This window comes from Elaeis guineensis, chromosome 6 (assembly GCF_000442705.2).
Source record: "Elaeis guineensis isolate ETL-2024a chromosome 6, EG11, whole genome shotgun sequence".
NCBI classification, from domain to species: Eukaryota; Viridiplantae; Streptophyta; class Magnoliopsida; order Arecales; family Arecaceae; genus Elaeis; species Elaeis guineensis.
Genome location: NC_025998.2, coordinates 77,889,146 through 77,912,633, shown reverse-complemented (window position 1 = coordinate 77,912,633; position 23,488 = coordinate 77,889,146). Strand labels below are relative to the sequence as shown.

General features: G+C 37.7%; 1 protein-coding gene across 3 annotated transcripts in view; it reads right to left on the bottom strand.

Moving 5' to 3' along the window:
- Nucleotides 1–22,760, bottom strand: part of LOC105035961 (lysine-specific demethylase JMJ31) — a 121,197-nt gene extending 98,437 nt beyond the window's left edge. The window contains exons 1-2 of one of the 3 annotated variants that reach the window (XM_073259543.1): nucleotides 22,517–22,760; nucleotides 22,323–22,400 (exon numbers count right to left, since the gene is read on the bottom strand). In XM_073259543.1, coding sequence (XP_073115644.1) covers nucleotides 22,323–22,400; nucleotides 22,517–22,636 — 198 coding nt within the window. In that variant the 5' untranslated portion in view covers nucleotides 22,637–22,760. The remainder of the gene's footprint in view (nucleotides 1–22,322; nucleotides 22,401–22,516) is intronic. The other 2 variants (XM_073259544.1, XM_073259542.1) reach the window with 2 other exon arrangements.
- Nucleotides 22,761–23,488: the final 728 nt, after the last annotated feature.

The window sequence follows — 23,488 nt, the reverse complement described above, 5'->3', positions numbered from 1 at the left end:
TCATCTATTCTAAAATTCTCTCTTTTGAACCATTTTTCTCCCTGTAATAAGACAAATTGGAGATCTTCTCGATAACTACTTAGCCTTTCCATAGATCCATGACATCTGTTGGCATACCGTATTTTTTTCTTAACCTTCTAGAAAAATTTCTAGATCTCATCCTAATTGCACCATAACTACCTAAATGCCTTCTCTCCAGGGATTCAGATCCCAACAAGATATCCCACGAGACATCAGGATGGCGTATCATCTCACGTGTCAGGACAGGACCGTCCTACTAGCATCCCAATCGAGATATTTTGGGACATCTTCTGTCCCAAATATCAGGACAGGACAGGACAGAACAGCGGCACATCCCATTCCATGAAAAAACTAAGACAGCCCTATCTCATAAGATTTAAAACATTTCTTCTCTCCTTACTCGTGACAAGTGTCACCCATTCTAAATTCTCTCCCTTTGAACCATTTTTCTCCCTCTGATAAGACAAATTGGAGATCTTCTCGATAACTACCTAGCCTTTCCATCGATCCATGACATCTATTGGCTTAGAAACATAAGTTGTTTTTTCCCTCTTACTTCTCCCTAATGACCTGTTTAGCCCTTAAGACCCTCCTTGTATCAAGCCTAAATCACATTTATGCCACTCCATCCTCTCCATTGGTTCTCTTTCTCCCTCTCTGAAAACCTAGCCTTCCATGACTTCTCCACATCATCAATCCAAGAGAATAGGGAATTGGTCAATCCCCTTCTTATATTTAGCACTGCATCTTTAGACCATGATCTCTCCCTACACCCTAGCCTTCATCTATTTTGTCATTCCATCCATCCAAAGAAGCACAAAAACTAAGAAAGATTCATCCTTGAATCCTAGCCTTAAGCCTCCTTAATCCCTTCTTTCCCTCTCTACCAATAAAACCCTCCATGTCATTTCAATTCTAGCCATGAAATCTACAGCAGAATTTGCCGAACCATCCCAAACCGCCCGATTTGGGGCGTGCCAAACCATAAAGGCGGCCGACCACGATGGTTCGCAACGATGGCGAGATGGAGAACGAGAGAGAGGAAGAGAAAGAGGGAGAGAGAAGGAGAGAGAGAGGGCCTTTGGAGGCTACCAGAGGCCACCGGAAGGCAGGCAAGGTCGCCGCTTTGCCGCTAAGCTCAATAAAAGCCAAGGGAGGGCAAAGGGAGGGAAGAAGATAGAGGAAAAGAAGGCTGCTGAAGGCTTCCAGAGGATCGGTGAGGCTTATGACGCTACTATCAAGGCCGATGAAGGCCGAAGGAGGGGTTCTACCCTCTTTCTGATTGAAACAAAGGCTTCAACCCAAGGTATGCTGAACCGGTACCACCAGCCGTATCGACCGACCGACGGTACGATTCGGTATGATTTCGTACCGTATCAAACCGACGAAGATGACCCGAACTGGAAGAAGAAAAAGAGAGAAAGAGAGAGAAATAGAGAGAGAGGAGGAAGAAAGAACAAGAGAGAGGGGAAAAAGCCGGTGGGGCCGTCGGACGGCCTCCGGCTAGCCGTCGGAGGGTGCAGTCCGCGCGCGCGGCGCCGCGGGCATGAAACAAGGGCGTCGTCCCTGTTTCGCGATTTTTTAAAAAAGATAATTTTAAGTGAAGCCGGCAAATAGTTTGCCGGCTTCATGATTTTTGTTTTTTTTTTTAAATTCATTAAGTCGGCAACACAGTTGCCGACTTCATGAGTTTAAAATCAACTGCATTGCCGACTTCATGAGTTTAAAATCAAAACAGACCGTCTGTTTCGAAAAAAGAGAAATAGGCGGAGCCGCGAAGGGGCTCCGCCCTCAGGCCGTCGGCGTCAGCTCGCCGACCATCGAGGGCCTCGCAATGGAGGCGCCGTCCGTCCTACCGGGGCTCCGCCCGTGCCACCACCCTCAGACCGTCGGCGTCAGCTTGCCGACCATCGGGGGCCTCGCAATGGAGGCGCCATCCGTCCGGTAGGTCCCTCCCCTCCGAGCGCTCTCTCTCTCTTTTTCACTCTCTTAAAAGCCTTATCAGACGATACGGGACTCAAAAATCCTCCAACGGCCGCAGCCGGCCTCCGACAGCTCCCACCTCCCTCCCTCTCCTCCTCTCTCTCTTTCTCACTTTCTCTCTTTTTTCCTTCCATACCGTCGGTGTATCGAATTTACCGGCCGAATCGTGTCGGTTTCTCGTCGATCCGGTACGATACAGGGTGTACCGATCGGTTCGGCACGGTATGGCAAATGCTGCTTCAGCCTCTGTTTCATTTTTTTTGGATTTTATCGGATGAAGTCGACAATATTATTATCGACTTCATTATTTTTTGGGGGGGAGAGATTTTCAATAAAGTTAGCAAATCCAAAAAAATACGAAATAGGGGCCTATTTCTATCAAGAGGAAGAGCGGAGTCCATCCAGCCTTCATCAGCTTCGACAGTGGCACAATAGCCTCCCCAACCCTCCAGAGGCCTCCGACGGCCTCCTCTCTCTCTCTCTCCTTCTCTCCCTCTACCATCCTCTAGCTTCCACCAAGCCCAACAACAAGGTGGCAACATTGCCTGCCCTCCAACGGCCTCCAAAGGCCCTCTCTCCCTCTCTCTCTCTCTCCTTTCCTCCCCCTCCTTTCTTCCTCTTCTACTCTCCCTCCGGCCTCTTTCTGTGTGGGTTCAGGCCCGGTATGGAATGGCATGAGGGCATACCAAACCATATTGCCAACTGACCAATCCAGACTCCGAACCGGCACAACGAACCTTGATCTGAAGAGCTTTAAACCCAACTCTTCAACCAAGATCTTGTATCCTAGCCCTTGAAATCTTAAGAAGCACACATACTAAATCCTAGCACTTAAACCTAGATATTTTATCAATCATCTCCCTCACACCCTAGCCAGTAGAATAAAGCCATTTAGCACCTCATGATAACCCTTAGATCTAGAGCATTCCTATCTCTCGTTAAATCCAAGCCCTTAACCCACCTCTCTTCCTTTATAAATACCTTCTCACCCCATCACAAAATTATGGTGGAAAATGCAGAGAAAAATTAGAGAGCCTCAAGGAGACCATGCCAAATTTGAGTCTAACCATAGAACCTTTCTTCTCTCCTTCACCTTTTCGTTATTCCTCCAAGCATTCTCCACTTCAAAGAAACCCTAGATCTAGCACTTAGCCACATCTACAAGCCATCAAGAAGACTAGAAGGCCTATCTTATCCTTTAGTTTGTGGCCCCTCCTAGTAAAGGCCCAAAAAAGAGGGAAAAGGTAGAGGAAGTGACAAAGAAGGATAGATGCTACACCGGCCTTCCCTTCTCTCCCCCCTCTACTATCTTCTCTTTCTCTCTCCTATTTTCCATTTTCTGATATTGTTATAGCTATTTTTCTTCATTTTTTACAAGAGAAAAAGGAAGCTACCAAGAACCTTAAACCTAGTCCGAAGAACCTTACTTAAGGGGGTGTTTGGGGTGTGCCCTCTCTAGCTCTTCTCCAATATCAATATAGAAGCTTAACTAAAGCCTTATCCTCATACATGATTTCCTAGATTTTCTTTAATATATCTAGGTGGCAACTCCATAGTTTAGCTTCACTGAGGGATAGCCTACAAGTAGCAGCTTCAATGGGAAAAATTCTAGGCCTAGACTAAGTTTAGAGTTCTTTTTTTTCTTTGTTCTTAGCTAGTTTAGCATGGTTTGCTTTCCTAATTTTTTTTTAGTCTTCTAGTCTCACTTCTTTGATCTTTCCTAGTTTTTAATTTGTTATTCAACCCCATGATTCTTGGTTAAGAGAGGAGTACGAGATCCAAAAAAAGAGAAGGGAAAGTAAAAAAAATGCAAGTCTTCCATATTTCTGCTTTAGTTTAATTCATTACATGCTTATCTTAAATCTATACATAGCTTGTTTTGCTTACAAGATTGCATGCAAGGTTCGCTGTACCGATCGATACTATATCGTACCAGATGTACCGTAGCGATATGCAGTCTCATACCGCGCTGACACTCAATACGAGACGCCATCTCCTACCATACCGCATACCAATACTATAAAAGGATGGTACCGGTACAAGGTCCAGTACCAAGACAGCAAATCTTGATTGCATCCATTATTAGATAGGGTTTGCTTTGCTTGCATGACAGCTTAGGTTTGTATTAGATCTTAGGATGCTTTAGGTACATGATAGGTAGTGCATGATTTATTTACTTTGACGAGATCATAGCTAGTATGATGCATGTTTTAGCCCTTATTTTGCTTCATATACTTCATACGTAGCTTAAGGGATGCAAGTTTAGTTTAGGACTTTGATCTTATATCAAAGAAACCAGTATGAAAGGGTTATATTGGATGTGTGCTTAGTTGATTTGTTTAGATTGTAGCTTTGATATAGCTTGTTTTAGTTTAGACCCCTTCTGCTTTCTTTCTTTCGTTGTGGCAACCCTTCAAACACCATTTCATAAATCACTAATTAAAGGTGAAAAATCCTAAAAAATATAAAACAACAAAGAAACAACATCAAAGCATAATAAGCTATAGGTTTCCCTGCAACATTCTTGCATATCTAGCTCTACACCATTAACCTTCAAAGAGTCAAGCTTCCAAAGGAATCCCAACCAAGGGCTGCTAACTGGTATCGGGGCACGTACCAGCCAGCAACCAATTCGATATGATGCAAGTCCATATTGTGCCATTCCAAAGCATACTGAAACAAGGAGGGAGGGCGAGAGGGAGGCTTACTAGTGAGGGCTTCGCGGCATCAAAGAGGGGGTAGTGAGCAGTGTCCAATAGAGACAGAAAGGGAGGTGATAGGGGGGAAGATTGCCAACAAGGGTTTCTCAACATCAAAGAGGAGAGATCATCTGACAAAGAGAAAGAGAGAGTGAAGGAGAGAGCCTTGCAGGCTCTCGAATTGTCAAACTGCATAGAGGGGGAGGGTTATTAAGCGAATCAAAACCGGATGTTGAACTGTTCCAACTTAGCATTGGGTTGGCTGGGTATGGGCTGAGCAGCCCCATTTGGGTTGGTTCAGCAAACATTGATCCCAACTTTATTCAAAACAATGTCATAAAAGCTATACATGCACCATCATCCCAATCAAGATTGTCCCCTTGAAAATATAAAAAGGAAAAAGAGAGAAAAAGAAAAAAAGAAGAAAAAGAAGGGTGGTTCAAAGCAAAAATTGCCATGGTGAAAACCTGCAAGGAAGCGACGAGTAAAATCAGAGAAGATATCTAGCGAACCTCATGAAAACCAGAAAAGGACACTAAGGGTAAAACAAATCCCAGAAACAATGAAACCTAGATATGACACCATAGGCAAAAAATGGGAAACAAGACCAGAATATGGTGAAAGCCTAATAACAACACTCTTAAGTTTAGTATATCATGACTTTATTTTACACTTGGCTACACAGGTGAATTAGTCATGAGGTTTTTTAGGACTGATAGATGATTTATCACATTAAGAAATTCAAGAAATCTACATAGTCAACAGAAAGTCTCAAGAAACTAGGGAAGTATCAAAATGGAAGTGATCAACAAATCTTTATTATCTACTATGAGGCATGCTTCATCCTTCTATCCATTACTTGTAGTTGCAACTTTATTCCAAGAGGCGATACGCACACACTATTCCTTTCCTCCCAATGGATCATTTCCAAATTCTTTTTGGTGGAGTCATATTGTTGTTCATGCTATACCACATGCCTCCCTCTAGTGACCACATGGCTTGAATGCAGAAGTTTGCGTATAAATGGAAGCTGCAATATTGGACTACGGTGAGCCGTTCTTGGCATCACTAATGGTGGTGATCTCGACCATTATTATAATAATGTAATAGGTGTAAGACCTATATGATCGACCAAGAAGAAGATACTATAGACTAGGGTGTGCCTTCACATGCCAACCAGAAAGCCTATATGATATGAACTTGTGGAGCCAATATGGAGGGTGTGGTTTTTAACTTGAACTACCATCCAACATAGTATTTGAACCAAAGTTCGCCGACTCAGAACCAGATCCCATGCCGGTCAGCCAGTGGTATGGATCTATATGCCCCCGTATTGGATCATACTAGGCCCAAACCGACACGAATATGAAAGTGGGGAAGAGGGAGAATCGGAGAGCAAAAGAAAGAGAGCAAGCGGGGAGGGAGAGTGAGGAAGGACACCAGCAGTGGCTATTGGAGGGCCATGGAGGCCCTCAGATGATCGAACCATAGAGGAAGAGAGAGAGGGAGAGAAATGGAAGGAGGGGGAGGCCGGTGGTGGCCGCTGGAGGGCCAAAATACCCCCCCTCGGGCTTCCATTGTTTCGAAATAGAGGCAATCACCAATGTAATGTTTCGATCGGACTACTTTTTTTGCCCGATTCGCAGTGAAGTCAGCACATCGATCACCTCAACCCTGTTTTTAACCAACAAAAGCCTTGGGGAGCCTTCCGACCCTCCAAGGGACTCTGTAGCCTCCCCTCCTTTCGTTTCTCTCTTTTCCTCTCTCTATCTCTATCTATTTATCTCTTTTCATCTATTTCGACTCAAACAGAGATCCGACGACCTCGATAGACTACCACTGGCCTTTTTCTCTCCTTTCCTCCCCCTCTTTCTCTCTCTTCCTCTCTTCCTCCTCTTTCCCTCTGTTTTCACTGGCGTTCTGAATTGAATGCCTCAATCACACCAATGGGCCACCGATATGGTTCAGCACATCCTGAACCGCTTGGTTCGGGACAGTTCAGCAAATGTTGGTTTGAACCTATGCCCTAACTATGCTGATCATGATGGTTCGGCAAGTCACTATTTTTAAGAAACATAAAAATTTCAAAACACAATTTGGAAAAAAAAATTCATTAAACACTTGCTATAATAGAATGCTAATTTCCAAAACTTACCTAGATAGAACAATATATCCAAACTATTTGGGATTTGTATGTTGATTAATGAAGTTTTCTGAAGGCTTTTTAAGGCAAAAGAAAACATCAACATTTAATTTTAATTTTCAAAAGTAAAAGGGCTTTGAAAAATCACATGCACTTATTGCTTCGTTTTGGAGGGCCATTGATGAAGAGAATATAACTTTTAACCAAGGGTCTGGCCATGAGCAGAGGCAAATAAAACCTCCATGACAAAATACATTTTTAAGGATTCAAAAGGGAAATGACTGGACAAAGTCTAAAGCTTCAGAAGGATGAAAACAAACAAGACTCAAATAAGAGCATCTAAAGATTTCAACTCCGATGGCTTTCTTTTATCATCGACATGTCAGCAATACTGCACAATCCTAACACAACAAAAATTAGATATAAATACAAAAAATAAAAAATAAAATGTGTTTTTCTACAAAATTACTTTATTTTTGTCCCTAATGAAGTCTTTTCTCTTCTCAATAGAGGTCCTCTTTAAAATTTCAAAAAAAAATTCAGAATTCAAAAAAATGAAAAACTTTCCCACAACTCAAAATACCTTAGCCCTCAACCATGCTATTCAATGATATTGGAAAAATGGCAGAGTAACCTTTTCTTATAATCGTCTTGAAAGCCAGGCATCTCTGGAGGGAGGAAAAGCATTTCAATAGAAGCCCTACTTCTTTCAATAGCAAACATATTAGAAGTTTCTGTGTGGAGCGTACCTTTCATACTTCCATAGCACAAGCAATTTGATAGTGACTCCTTTCTTAGGGCAAGGTGTCAAAAGGCTACTAAATGATGAAAACATCATACGAACACCTTGGAAGCTAAAGAGAAAGTTGTTGAAATTTGGGAGAAATGAAAATAGAAAAAAAAAGGTACTTCCCTTCAGATTGGTTTAATAAAACCATTTAACACACAAAAACAATTTGAAAAAAAAAATTCAAGAAAAATCTTTTTTCTTCCTGGTGAGGCTCTTCAAAAAATCCTAAAAAAATTGAAAAAAAATCAAAAAAAAGACTGTAGCAATATCGTCAAGATTCACCGTCTCGATACCGAATCCCATACCAATACCATCCTATTACAATATCAGTATGTATTACAGTACGTAATGCTCAACATACCAAGTGTCAGTAGCAAGGTTTCCTATACCGATACCGGTGGCCGGATCGACCGGCCGGCGGTACAATATGGCACGCCTCCGTTCCGTTCCGAACCGAGGCGAACCGACGAAGAAAATCGAGAAAGAAAAAGAGAGAAAGAGAGAGAAATAGAGAGAGAGGGAAGGAGAAAGAAAAAGAGGGAGGAGAATCCGCCGGAGGCCCTCCGGCGGACAGCCGTGGCCGTTGGGCGGCGAAACGGCCTCCCGCGGCTCCGCACGGGGAATAGGGGCGATCCACCCCTGTTTCTCGATTTTTTTTAAAAAAAGCTTTTTTAAAATGAAGTCGGCAAGTGGTTTGCCGACTTAATTAAGTGAAGTCGGCAAACCACTTGCCGACTTCATTTTAAAAAAGCTTTTTAAAAAAAAAAATCCGAGAAACAGGGGCGATCCGCCCCTGTTCCCTGCGCGGAGCCGCGGGAGGCTGTTCCGCCGTCCGACGGCCACGGCTGCCCGCCGGAGGGCCTCCGGCGGCCCCTCCGGTGGATCCCCTTCGTTCTTTTTCTTCCTTCCTCCCTCTCTCTCTCTATTTCTCTCTCTTCCTCTCTTTTTCTTTCTGACAACGGCATGTACCGTTTTGCATGCCGGAACCATCTCGATTCCCCGTCGGGACGGTTCGGCATGCCCCGTACCGGGCGGTTCGGCCCGGTATGGCAAACTCTGGTCGGTAAGGTACAGAATCCCATAGCAGTTTAGCACCAATACAGTACACCCAATATAATATAGTATCGCCCGGCAAACCTTGAATGTCACTACTCTTATTCCAATAAACTCTTAAAAAACAAAAAGATCTTTCTTCATCCTTGGCAGCACATTATTTTGCTTAAAACATTTTTTTCTTAATTCATCAATAGAAACTCCTCCAATAAAACCGTCTTTCCTTCAAAATACGTATACAACCCCTAGATTCAAAACCTCACAATCCTCTATGCAATCTCACTACTGTTATTCCAATAAAAAACAAAAGATCTTTCTTCTTTATCGACAGAGCATTTTTCTACTTAAAACACTTGCTAGAATTCCTCAATAGAAACTCCCCTAATAAAGCCCTCTTTCCTTCAAAATATATACATATCCTCTAGATTCAAAACCTACCCAATTGAGCCAATAAAATAAAAACTTAAAAATACTTTTAAAATTTCCTTTTAAAATTATCTAGCGGAGCTTTCCTCTTTATTTTTCAAAAATCCTCATAGTCTTCCCCATGGTTTATTGTACCGCCCAGTACAGGACATACCATACCATACTAATCTCATATTGGTATGCTGTCTCGTACCATACCGAACTATGTAGCAACACTATAATAGAATGATACCGATATAGGGTCTGGTACCGAGACGACGAATCTTGGTCACCCCCTTTTTCAAAAACCCTAGGGAATTTTGTTTTCTTTTTCAAATTCTCCAAAGTGTTGATTCCTTTGAAGCTAAAACACTCCATTCTCCCTAGTGGAATATCTTTTAATTCTCCTATGGAGTTTTCAAAAACAATTCACTAGCAAAGTTTCCAAAAAATAATTTCTCCGCAGGAGCCCCTCCAGAATATCAAGTGAAAAATCTCACAAAAGTTACAAAATCTTTCAAAAACATGCTACAAAAATTTGAAAGTTTTCAAAAATCCCAAAAAAATTGCAAAGGTTATTAAAATGTCCAAAATAGCTTATTAAGTGAACTTAAAAAATCTAGGAGCATCCTCATTCCTTCTAAAGGAGTTCACTCCATATAAAGCACTTATCGATGCTAAGCCCACCATTCTAGGTTTGCCTAGCGCCGATCTCAATCTCTTTGCACTTCTAAGGAATTGCAATAAGAATCACAAAAGTACTACATTTCTTTTGAAAATCACCACACTTCGTCATTGCAAAACATGCATTAAGACTACTGTGATAACCCAGCCAGCCCAAACGAAAAAAAAAAAAAAAACAGATAACAGGGGAGAAGACTCCCGAAGGGAGTCTTCTTCCTCCTCTCGTCGGCTCCCAATCAGAGTCGGAGATGAGTTCCCTCCAGCTCTATTTAAGGAGGAGAACCCTCCTCTCTCCTCTCATCGAGAAATCCCGGGGCAAAACGGCGGCAATCACCGAAAATTCCTCACGGAGATCCGTCGCTGTGCCGTCCAATTTCTCGTCGGAAAAGCTTCGCCGGCGACGGAGGTAAGCCTCCTCCTCTTCCTCTCTTCTCCCCCTTCCTTCCCGTGCCGATGTGCATGCTCGCCGGCGACCGGAGTCGCCGGATTTTGTTGCGGAAGAATTTTTTTTTTTTGCCATTTTGCTGTCGCCGGTGGTCATCGCCGACCACCGGTTTGGCCCTCTTCTTATCGGCGAGTCACCCCCTCCTGCCGACGGCCGCCCCACGCCGGCTGCGCCGCCGGCCGGCCACCCAACGAGGGGACCTCAAGGTCCCCTGTTTCAGCCCAAAAGAAGCCCACGGGAAAGAAGAAAAGAAGAAGAAGAAAGAAGAAGAAGAAGGAAAAGAAAAGAAAAAAAAAAAAAAAAAGAAGGAAAAGAAAAGAAAAAGAAAAAGAAAAGAAAAAGGAAAAGGAAAAAAAAAAAGAAGAAAGACGAAAAATAAAATGATAATAATATAATAATAATAAATAAGATTTTCTCCTCTCTCTTCCGTGAAGAAAAAAAAGAAAAAAAAAGAGAGAGAGAAAAGAAAAGAAAAGAAAAATCATTAAATTAATTAATAAATAATGATATAAATAATAAAATGTGAGAAAGAGAGTTTCTCTCTCTTCCCTCTCTCTCTTCAGCCTGAACTAGTATTTTCTCTCTCTAGAATTAGACTTTCTCTCTCTACTTTCTCTCTCTAGATTATTTCTCTCCTAAGATTTTTAGAATTTTGAGAAGAATGATGATGAATTTAAATGATTCTCGTAATGGATTTTTGATCTGTGATCATCGAACGATACACCGACATCCACTTTGATCAGATCAGGTATTTTTAGATTTTATTTCTCATGATCTTATTTAATTATCCACATGATAATTTTAGCATGATTTGATCTGATCGATCAGAATTTGTTGAATCATATTGTCTGAAGAATTCAAGATGAGTTTTCTCTCTAGAATTTTCTCTCTCTAGAATTTTCTCTCTCTTGATTGATTCTCTCTCTAAAAAAAGGTTAGTGAATGAAGAAATTTCTTTTAATAAGTCTGATCTGATTCTAATGAAGAACCCTGATCCATGATTGTCAGACAGCGTACTGGCACCCACCTTGATCAGACCATGAATCTTTAGATTTGATCATCCATGATCCCGATCTAGTCATGACTTGATTTGATCATGTTGATTTCACCAATCAAGATATTGGATCAATCGTAATGTTGGATTGTGTCACCTGATCAATTCGAATTATACCTCATGAATTCTCTCTCCTCTGATTGTCTCTCTCTACTTGATTTTATGAAATCGATGAAGAAACCTCGGTCCTATCACTTCGAATCCGATTTGATCTGATAGTCAAACTTTGGATCATTTAGGTCCTAATTAGATTTTGATTAGATAAAATTAGATGATCGGACCCAATCTAAACCGTTGAAATATGGTATTCGTATTCTTTCTAATTATTGAAATTGATTCTGTATAGGATTGTGGATGTTTGATCATGAAATATTGCGATATGATCTACGAACAGAATTTTTTTGGAAGAAAATTTATAGAATTATGTGGATTTATTGGAGTGCGTTCGAGGTAAGTAATGTTTCACTTTTTCTAGATTTATCGGCAAATTATAATGTATTATTCTGACATGATTTGTGAAACGATGCATGAATTGGATGAATAGTATTTTGCTATGAAAATATCTTATTTGAAATTTTATGATGAAGCATGATTGAACATATTGATTTCGTGATGCATTATATTGATTGATTTCGATATTACATGATTATATGTTTTATTATCAAAATTAGAATATGAAATATGATTTATGAAGAATTATGATATAAGAAACATTATGAATTGACAACCTGACTATGTAAAGGATCCCGCCAATGGGGGCATATACGTTGGCAATTGATTGTCCTGAGGATTTATGTCGCCAGCGAGACCAGCGACATGTCGCCAGAGAGACCAGCGACAAACCACCAGCGAGACCAGCGGTTCCAAAGGACATGGCTGCCAGATGATTCGCAGCCTACCGCAAGCAGATACGCGGTATTATGACCCTGCCACAGGGAAAATGTGGTCATAGCTCATGGTTGATGAAAAGAAATTGAAGAACAAAAGAAATTGAAATCTTGAAAGAAACTTGAAATTTCGAAAAAGAAATGAATTTGGCATGAATTATATTGCATAATTGAAATTGATTTCGAATTGATGAACTTTATATACTTATTTTCTATAAATGATTATTTACTTATATGCCTGATGAAATCTGTTGAGAAGTGATCGTTGCTTACTGGGCTGTCTAGCTCATTACCTCTTATTTTACTGTTTTTACAGATGTTGAGGAATTAAGATGATACAAGATATGAATAGAAGAGTGATCAGAAGCAGAATCTTCGTACTTTTATTTTAGGTTGAAAGGCTTATTGAATTTGATGCAAAGTATTTGAATTGTTGTTGAATTTATTGAGATATTAAAGAAAAAAAAAATTAGGTCATTATATTTTAGATTTTAATTGTTGACTAATTATTCCGCTGTTGTTTTAGGATAGTATGATAAGATGCCTTGCATGCTTATGGGAAGAGTTTTCTATGAGTATGCGGCGGTTGCCATGACCCTCGATTCAAAATCTCGAGTCGGAGGCGTGACAATTATAGTGGTATCAGAGCATAAGTGGATGAATTATGAAACATAGAATTAGATATAGAATGGGTGTAAGTGGATAGACACCAGGGACATTACAGTGTAGATCTTTGATGATTGTAGTGGGAGAAATATTTAAAATTTTTGATTAAATATTGAGATTATGTATAAAAGGATCGCAAGAGATTATGACATATAGAGTTTGAAATATGATGGATAATCTATAGATCATGATATGATTAGTTAGATCTTGATCGAAAGTAATCACAAAAAGATTGACATAAAATTTTATTATGCATTGTGGTTATTAATTTGATCATTGGTTATTCAAATGAATCGTAAGTTCAAATTCGATGTGAAAATAATACTATGATATTACTTCTAGTTGAGAAGTTGACTATTATTGGCAAGATAAAGATTTAACGATAAAATGTTGTTCCAGAATGGGCTAAGAAAATTTTTTTTTTATGGTGCTTGATTGGAATATTTATCGAAAGTGAACTTGGTATGTGGATCATATATAAAGTGGCATATTAGGATGAAGGCGTATTTGGAGATATTGCAAAGAAGCCTATTTTTTATTGATGAAATTGATTTTGAGGTTGTAGAATATTCATCGTACTAGAATCTTTAATCATCATCCTTAGATCTAGATAATGGATCTTATTATGTCTTTTGGAGACTATATGATGTGTATGAAATTTTAATTTAAAGATTTCGTATCTAAGTTGATCAAGAGATTTTCTGATATTATTGTTGAGGTTGTTAATGAAAAAATTGATATCTTTAGATTAAGATAAAAAATCTTATTTATATTTATTTCAGATTAAGGGATCCATGTGAATTTACAATTTAGAAATTTGGGATTTAAGAATTGATATGGAGTTCCTTTGCTTTTGTTAACGAGGTCTCTAATTGAATCTACTATTAAATGGAGATTTGATTTTTGAAGCTTGTATGATTGTTATGAAAGGATATTTGATAGATATTGAAGATCCTGATGATAGAAATTTTAAATAATAATAATAATAATGATGATTTGAAATTCATATCAGATTATGTTCAAATTTGGTGGAGCATCGAAGGATTTTCTCGTTGATTTGACTTATAAAGATTTTTGGTTTGAAAATTATCGAATTGAATTGATATGAGAATTAAGATTTGATTCATATTGATTATAGTAAATCTATATGATGGTTTAAATATGATATTGGACTCAAGGGTTAATCAAGATTATTGTACACCAGTAAAAGTATGAATGAAAATCGAAAGTTAATATTTGACTTCAATTGAAATTTAAAATTTTAGATCTTTTCTATTGATAAGGTAAAGAAATAATTTGATCAAACTTTTTGGTGAACCTAAGAAATTTTGATTGTTAGATCAGAGTGCGCAGCGGAAGCATGGTAATCTGGATTACTTTGAGTAAGTCAGGAATGTTGATTCTTTGAGTCAAAGAATTATGATAGATGATATTGTTTGATACAAAAAAATTTATTGATATTAGAAAGAATAATATTTTATTTGAGTTATTTTGGATATCCTAATGTGATTTTTTTTAAAAAGTAGTGCTTCCACCTACTATGCTACAAAAAAAAAATATTTAGCATCATAATTCTAGGATGAGTGGACCTTTGATTTTTGATTTTAGATTTAGAATATTTAGAAAAAAATTTTCTTTATTCTAAAATTGAATTTTATAATTCTTTATTTATTAGGAAGAATTTGAGATCGTTTATCGGATGATGATTTTGATCTTAGATTATTATACTCAAATATTTATCTCCAGGGTATAATAAAATTTGAAATTTGAATTCTTTTGATCATTTTTATTTTTCTGACTGAATAGAAAAGATTGAGGTTATCTATTGATATTGACGATTGTTCTACAAAAGATAGATTGGAGTTATTTATAATTTAGTTTGATAATGAATCGATGAATTAAGAGTTGTTAATGTTTAGATAAAGAAAATTGATATACTTACTTAGAATAGAGACATTGATTTTGGTTATAAGAAAAAATATAGTTTTGATTTAGATCAATTTTTGAGTTATTGATTTTTATTATGGAATGACTTAATGATAAAAATCTGCTTCAAGAATTAGAATATTTAAGAGTTTGAGGGTTTGAGTAAGAAAATTTCGATGACTAGAAATAGTGATATTGATTCAATCAACAATGGTGATATTGATCTTTATGAAATGACTCAATGATGAAGTTGTATCGAGAATTAAAATATCAAAAGTTCGAGAATGAGATTGAAATGATAAATCTTCAACCTTTGAAAGTACTAATAAGAGAAAATATTTTTGAATTTTGATTGATTAGGATGTCATCAAATGATTCATAAAAGTATATTTTCGTATCTTATGATGGATTGAAATTAAGAGTGATTAATATTTTTAAAAAATAAATAAATCAATAAATGAATGATGATGAATGAAGTTCTTATGCAAGAATAGAGACATTGACCTTTTTCTATTCACAAGAGATAGATTTGATTTTAATTTGAGTCGTGAGATATTGAACATGATTTTTATAAGAAATGAGATCATAAATTCGAAATCTTGAAACATTGAAAATCTTTGAGATGTTGATTTTGATAAATAAGAAAATGAATGGTTCCATTTTAGATCGATGTTTGATGTACCGACTTTTTTCTTATGAAATGATTTAAGAATGAATTTATATCAAGAATTAGAATATTGAAATATTTGAGGATGAGATTCAAGTAAGAAAATATGAAGACTCAAGCAAGAAAAATTTCGAGGACGAAATTTCTTTTAGAGGGAAAGAATGTGATAACCCAGCCAGCGCAAACGAAAAAAAAAAAAACAGATAACAGGGAAGAAGTCTTCTTCCTCCTCTCGTCGGCTCCCAATCAGAGTCGGAGATGAGTTCCCTCCGGCTCTATTTAAGGAGGAGAACCCTCCTCTCTCCTCTCATCGAGAAATCCCGGGGCAAAACGGCGGCAATCGCCGGAAATTCCTCACGGAGATCCGTCGCTGTGCCGTCCAATTTCTCGCCGGAAAAGTTTCGCCGGCGACGGAGGTAAGCCTCCTCCTCTTTCTCTCTTCTCCCCCTTCCTTCCCGTGCCGATGTGCACGCTCGCCGGCGACCGGAGTCGCCGGATTTTGTTGCGAAAGAATTTTCTTTTTTTTGCCATTTTGCCATCGCCGGTGGTCACCGCCAACCACCGGTTTGGCCCTCTTCTTATCGGCGAGTCACCCCCTCCTGCCGACGGCCGCCCCACGTCGGCTGCGCCGCCGGCCGGCCACCCAACGAGGGGACCTCAAGGTCCCCTGTTTCAGCCCAAAAGAAGCCCACGGGAAAGAAGAAAAGAAGAAGAAGAAAGAAGAAGAAGAAGGAAAAGAAAAGAAAAAGAAAAGAAAAAGAAGGAAAAGAAAAGAAAAAGAAAAAGAAAAGAAAAAGGAAAAGGAAAAAAAAAAAAGAAGAAAGATGAAAAATAAAATGATAATAATATAATAATAATAAATAAGATTTTTTCCTCTCTCTTCCGTGAAGAAAAAAAAGAAAAAAAAAGAGAGAGAGAAAAGAAAAGAAAAGAAAAATCATTAAATTAATTAATAAATAATGATATAAATAATAAAATGTGAGAAAGAGAGTTTCTCTCTCTTCCCTCTCTCTCTTCAGCCTGAACTAGTATTTTCTCTCTCTAGAATTAGACTTTCTCTCTCTACTTTCTCTCTCTAAAATCCTCTCTCTAGATTATTTCTCTCTCCTAAGATTTTTAGAATTTTGAGAAGAATGATGATGAATTTAAATGATTCTCGTAATGGATTTTTGATCTGTGATCATCGGACGATACACCGACATCCATTTTGATCAGATCAGGTATTTTTAGATTTTATTTCTCATGATCTTATTTAATTATCCACATGATAATTTTAGCATGATTTGATCTGATCGATCAGAATTTGTTGAATCATATTGTATGAAGAATTCAAGATGAGTTTTCTCTCTCTAGAATTTTCTCTCTCTAGAATTTTCTCTCTCTAAAATATTCTCTCTCTTGATTGATTCTCTCTCTAAAAAAAGGTTAGTGAATGAAGAAATTTCTTTTAATAAGTCTGATCTGATTCTAATGAAGAACCCTGATCCATGATTGTCAGACAGCGTACTGGCACCCACCTTGATCAGACCATGAATCTTTAGATTTGATCATCCATGATCCCGATCTAGTCATGACTTGATTTGATCATGTTGATTTCACCAATCAAGATATTGGATCAATCGTAATGTTGGATTGTGTCACCTGATCAATTCGAATTATACCTCATGAATTCTCTCTCCTCTGATTGTCTCTCTCTACTTGATTTTATGAAATCGATGAAGAAACCTCGGTCCTATCACTTCGAATCCGATTTGATCTGATAGTCAAACTTTGGATCATTTAGGTCCTAATTAGATTTTGATTAGATAAAATTAGATGATCGGACCCAATCTAAACCGTTGAAATATGGTATTCGTATTCTTTCTAATTATTGAAATTGATTCTGTATAGGATTGTGGATGTTTGATCATGAAATATTGCGATATGATCTACGAACAGAATTTTTTTGGAAGAAAATTTATAGAATTATGTGGATTTATTGGAGTGCGTTCGAGGTAAGTAATGTTTCACTTTTTCTAGATTTATCGGCAAATTATAATGTATTTTTCTGACATGATTTGTGAAACGATGCATGAATTGGATGAATAGTATTTTGCTATGAAAATATCTTATTTGAAATGTTATGATGAAGTATGATTGAACATATTGATTTCGTGATGCATTATATTGATTGATTTCGATATTACATGATTATATGTTTTATTATCGAAATTAGAATATGAAATATGATTTATGAAGAATTATGATATAAGAAACATTATGAATTGACAACCTGACTATGTAAAGGATCCCGCCAATAGGGGCATATACGTTGGCAATTGATTGTCCTGAGAATTTATGTCGCCAGCGAGACCAGCGATATGTCGCCAGAGAGACCAGCGACAAACCGCCAGCGAGACCAGCGGTTCCAAAGGACATGGCTGCCAGATGATTCGCAGCCTACCGCAAGCAGATACGCAGTATTATGACCCTGCCACAGGAAAAATGTGGTCATAGCTCATGGTTGACGAAAAGAAATTGAAATCTTGAAAGAAACTTGAAATTTCGAAAAAAAAATGAATTTGGCATGAATTATATTGCATAATTGAAATTGATTTCGAATTGATGAACTCTATATACTTATTTTCTATAAATGATTATTTACTTATATGCCTGATGAAATCTATTGAGAAGTGATCGTTGCTTACTGGGCTGTCTAGCTCATTACCTCTTATTTTACTGTTTTTACAGATGTTGAGGAATTAAGATGATACAAGATATGAATAGAAGAGTGATCAGAAGCAGAATCTTCGTACTTTTATTTTAGGTTGAAAGGCTTATTGAATTTGATGCAAAGCCTTTGAATTGTTGTTGAATTTATTGAGATATTAAAGAAAAAAAAAATTTAGGTCATTATATTTTAGATTTTAATTGTTGACTAATTATTCCGCTGTTGTTTTAGGATAGTATGATAAGATGCCTTGCATGCTTATGGGAAGAGTTTTCTATGAGTATGCGGCGGTTGCCATGACCCTTGATTCAAAATCTCGGATCGGGGGCGTGACAACTACAATTTAAATGAAGACTACTGTAACCCACATGTAAGGATCATGCTCCATGCCAAGTGATTGAAGCCACCCATTATCAAGTGATTGCAAACATGCAATGGCCAATTCAATGCCCTCATAGACAAACAAGACCCCTGCCAAAGCATCAATGAGCATCCCTTTGGGATTGGCTATACACCACGCCAATGAGCTTCATATCTATCAGGTCAAGCTCCATGCAAAGGCAAACAAACTATTAGTCTCATACATCACTCCCTGCGCAGCCCCAGTGAAATGCACATATCGGACATTGATCAAACAAAGCCCTGCAATCATGACACAACACAGCAAATACAAAACAAAAATAAGACCATAGAATACATTTGCATTAGCATTGACACCATCACCACACAAGACACTTTCAAAGCATGAAAATTGAGCAACCCTCTTTAAATATTGCCATTTCCTCTACCCCTCTAGTTGGGGGTTGTCACCTTTTGCTTTGACATTTGCCCACTCCATGGCCTTATCAAATATGGCATATTTTAGACACATCCCAATTGTCGCATCTAATAAACTCCACTTTTCCTAATGGCTAAATTCTCTACCATCTATCCTGACTCCCAAGACCCTTACAACACTTCCCTACCATAATTTATCCTAAGCTGGCCAAGGATCTATTTCCAAATTTTGGGTATTTTTAAGATGAATTCAACTTTCCCTTTTTTCTCCCTCCAAATAAAGTTATAGAGCACAAATCTCAGACCTAACCTCCCCTAAATCTTGTCTAAACCTCCCTTGACCACATTCTAGCACAACCCTCACCCTTCCCTACCCTAATTTGGCCTAATTAGACCGCAATATTATATTTCCTTTTTTTCTCTATTTATGGATGAATTTCTTGGATTATTTCTTAATCAGGCCATTATAACTTATCATTTCCCATCAACATTGCACCTTAGACTTCGAGCCATGCACACCTTGTTTGAGCCATGGACAGCACCCTTTGATCATGTACCTTAAGTCAATGATTGTTACAACTAGGCCTATCATTGTTTTATTTAGACATGGTTGAGCTATCTTGTACCATCACTCCCTAAATTCACCCCCATCAAGACTTCTAGCCTCATCACTCACCCTCCATCCTTTTCTCACCCCCTATTTAGAACAAGGTCTCCACCTAAATCTAAAACTCCTAAGAAAATTCAATAATATTATTCAAGGTTCGCCGTCTCGGTACCAGATCCCGTACCAATAAAATCCTACTTAATGTCGGTGCATGATTTGGTACGGTACGGTAATGTTGATACGCTCTGAGATAGTGTACTGATACGAGACCGGTATGGTATGGTACACCCCATATCGGACGGTACGAGGTAGTACAATATTCCATGATTATTATTACTCTAACGCCATCCCTTAGTTATTACATGCTACTATTCTAAGACTGCCCCTTAGGATCATGACACTTGTCACCCTCTCTTCATTACACCAAGTCCCTTCTAGAGTCCTCCTAGTTCTCCATTTACTTTAACCCACTTCTACACCCACATCCTCCATAACAAACTTTGCCACATCCTGAAAAATTCCATGATCTCACACTAATTGCACACATAACTACTTAGATTTCTTCTCTCTCATTGTGACAAGTGTCACGCTATTCTAATTCTTCCATTATACCCTTCCTCCCCACTAATAAGACAAATTGAAGTACTTTTGTGTAACTAGCTAAACTCTTCACCAAGTCTAGATTCATGACATCCATTGGTTAGAATCATGTTTTGTATTTAGCTCTCTCACCTCTCCCTAATGACCTATTTAACCTTTAAGACCCCCACTAGAACTAGCTTAAATCACATCTATGCCACTCCATTCTCATCTATTGAATCATTCTCTCCTTTTCACAAAATCCTAACCTTCCATGACTTCTTCGCATCATTAATCAAAAGAAGAGAGAACTAGCCTATTCCCTTATTACATTCAGCATCCCTCTCTATTAGTGGATCATGAACACTTGCCTCATCCTAGCCCTCCCCTCTATCTTTTTTATCACATCCATCCAAAGAAGAACAAACTAAAAAATATATCATCCTTAAATCCTAGCCCTACACCTCTTGAATCCACCACTTCAAACTTCTCCTCTCCATTTCTAGTCAATAAAAAACCTTCACCTCACATCAGTCCTAGTCACAAGATCCAAATAGATTTAACCCCAACCCTTAAACCAAGATCATCTATCCTAATCCTTGAAATCCAAAGAAATATAAGAATGCACTTACATTGAATCCTAGCCCTCGAACCTAGAAAACCTCACCAATCGTCCCCCTTACACCCTAGCCAATAAGGTTAAGCCTTTTAGCACCTCATGATGACACTTAAATCTAGGGCTTTCCCATCTCTCATAAATTCCTGCCCCTTAAACCATCACTATCCTTCTATAAATACTCTTATTCTATCCTAAGATGATGGTAGAATATAAGAAGAAAAACTAGAGAACCTTGAGGAGACCGGGCCATGGTAAAAGGCCTAACACTAAGATCCTTCTTCTCTCCTTCAACTTCTTCTTCCTTCAATCCTTTTCTGCTTCAACAAAACACTAGGTCTAGCCTTGAGCCACATCTACAAGCAATCAAGAAGACTAGAAGACCTATCATATCCCCTTTTACTTGGGGTCTCTCCTAGTAAAGGCTACAAACAAAGGGGAAAGGTGGAGGAAGAAACTTGTGACAGTCAAGGGTAACATGGTTTCATAGGGGAGGGGGGTGGTATCCTATACCTAGATCCTGCCTAACCAAACTTGTGATAGCTAAGTGTAAAATGGTTTCCTGTGCAATACAGAAACTCATGCATATAACCCTTGGAATTGCCTTAGCTATGTGATGGAAAGCATGCAATATTTCAATGGATTAATGGATAAGAATTTTATTATGTCAAACAGATCTTGGTTCTCGTTTTGCCCGCAATATAGTTCTTTAAAAGCCACACCCAACAGGGTGATATTGTCAAAGTACCCAAGCAACCACTGGACAATGCACCTCTAGTTTCCAAGCAATAAAGATAAAAGCAGGAAATAAAGGGGAAAACTGGACAAGAACAGTAAAAGAATGACAAGGCATTTAAATTTGCCCAAGCCATGAAGAGAGACCAAAAAAACACTGCAGTGTAATCCTTTCACCAATATAAGACAATGAACAGAGACAACAAAGCATATCTTGAATAACCAACAACACAATGTAGTATTCCACCATAATGCATGACAAGTATCACCAAGCTAAAAGCCATCCTAAAGAGATAAACCACCAAGAAGAATATATCCTTATAACACATATAACAAGGTCAAGATCAAACTGATCCATTTTATATTTAACTGGAATCTTGCTGCAAGCTTTGTTTGTTGGGAAACAGCAAGCCAGAATCATAAAGGGCTATTATTTATTGCATATAGATTGCTTCAGTTTGATCTCATTGACAACTATTTCCATGCGTCTAGCTGCTTTTGAGAGCTAAAAGGAAGTTGTATAGATGAGATAATTGAACAACCACATGCATACCTCTTCCACTAAAACTATGGGAAACTCATCACGGAGATTCCACCAAGAAGCTGCAGTGAAGATGATCTCTTCTTACCATTTATTCACACTAGGCACACCAATTTATTGTAGGTCTCCTAAAACCCAACAGAATTACATTCAAAAAAATGAAGAAAAGAAAGGTCCATCCAATTGCAAGTGCACAGCCTCTTGACGACAGTCCCATCCAAAACAAGCATAGCAAATCTCAAAAAAAATAACAGCATTAAATGAAACATCTAAAATTTTCGTTTTAGAGAGGAAAGAAAGAAACACAGAAAGTGGAGACGAAGAGAGAAAGGACCTCCAAGTAATCGAGGCCTCCATTAAAAGGGTTCCACTTGGAAAAGGCCTTCCAGTCCTTGACGGCGCCATGAAAGACCTTTGCAGACACAAGAACTCGACGATCAGATCATAAACAGGGATCAAATAAGAAAAATAAAACGATTTTGAAATCGAAATCCGAGAAATGTAACGTGTGAGAGAGGAAATCTTTACCGCTGGAACATTGGTGGGTTCAATCTCGGTAGAGAAATCTTCAGCAGAAGGGGGATTCTCGAACTGGCGGACTTGCAGAGCTTGTTCCACTCGCCCCTCCTCCTTTGCTTCGGCTTCCATTTGATAACGTTGGAGCGCAGACAGAAAGCAAATAAAAAGATGGTCTTCGCCGAAAGCAGGGGCGGCAATTTACTCCCCCAGCCTTCCAACAGCTACCCGACCCGACTGCAAACAGCAGATCCGGAATGGATAGCGGTAACGATGAAATGAATCCAACCCGAACGTGAATAGCTTTTACAAATACCTTCCTCGAGAGAGTTCGTTACCTAAATAATTTTTAAAAAAAAATTATTTTTCAAAATAATATATTTTTTAATTTATTTATAAAAATAATATAAATTTATAAAATATTATTAAAAATGACATTTTATAGCAACCACATCACCACTCTCTCTCCTCCTCTCTCCTCCACGTAGACGATAAAAAAAAAATTAAAATCACCATTTAAAATGATATTTTTAAAAATAAAAAAAAAATAAAAATTATAATTTTAAATTTATAAAAAATAAAAATTTTGATTTTGATTCAAATAAAAATCATCATTTTAAATTAATTTTTCTAAAAATATCTACTAAAAAATTAAAATTAAAATTTTAAATTTTAAAAAAATAAAAATTTTTATTTTAATTCAAATAAAAATTACTATTTTAAATTAGTATCCCCATTTCAAATTAATTTTTAAAAAAATATCTAAAAATAATACGTCAAAAAAATAAAAAAATAAAAAACATCATAAAAAAATCGAAAAAAAATAAAAATTCTAATTCTAATTTAAAAAAATAAAAATTTAAAAATTAGTTCAAATAAAAATCACCATTTCAAATTAGCATCCCTATTTCAAATTAATTTTTTAAAAAAATAAAATAAAAAATACCTCAAAAAATAAAAAAATAAAAAACAACATAAAAAAGA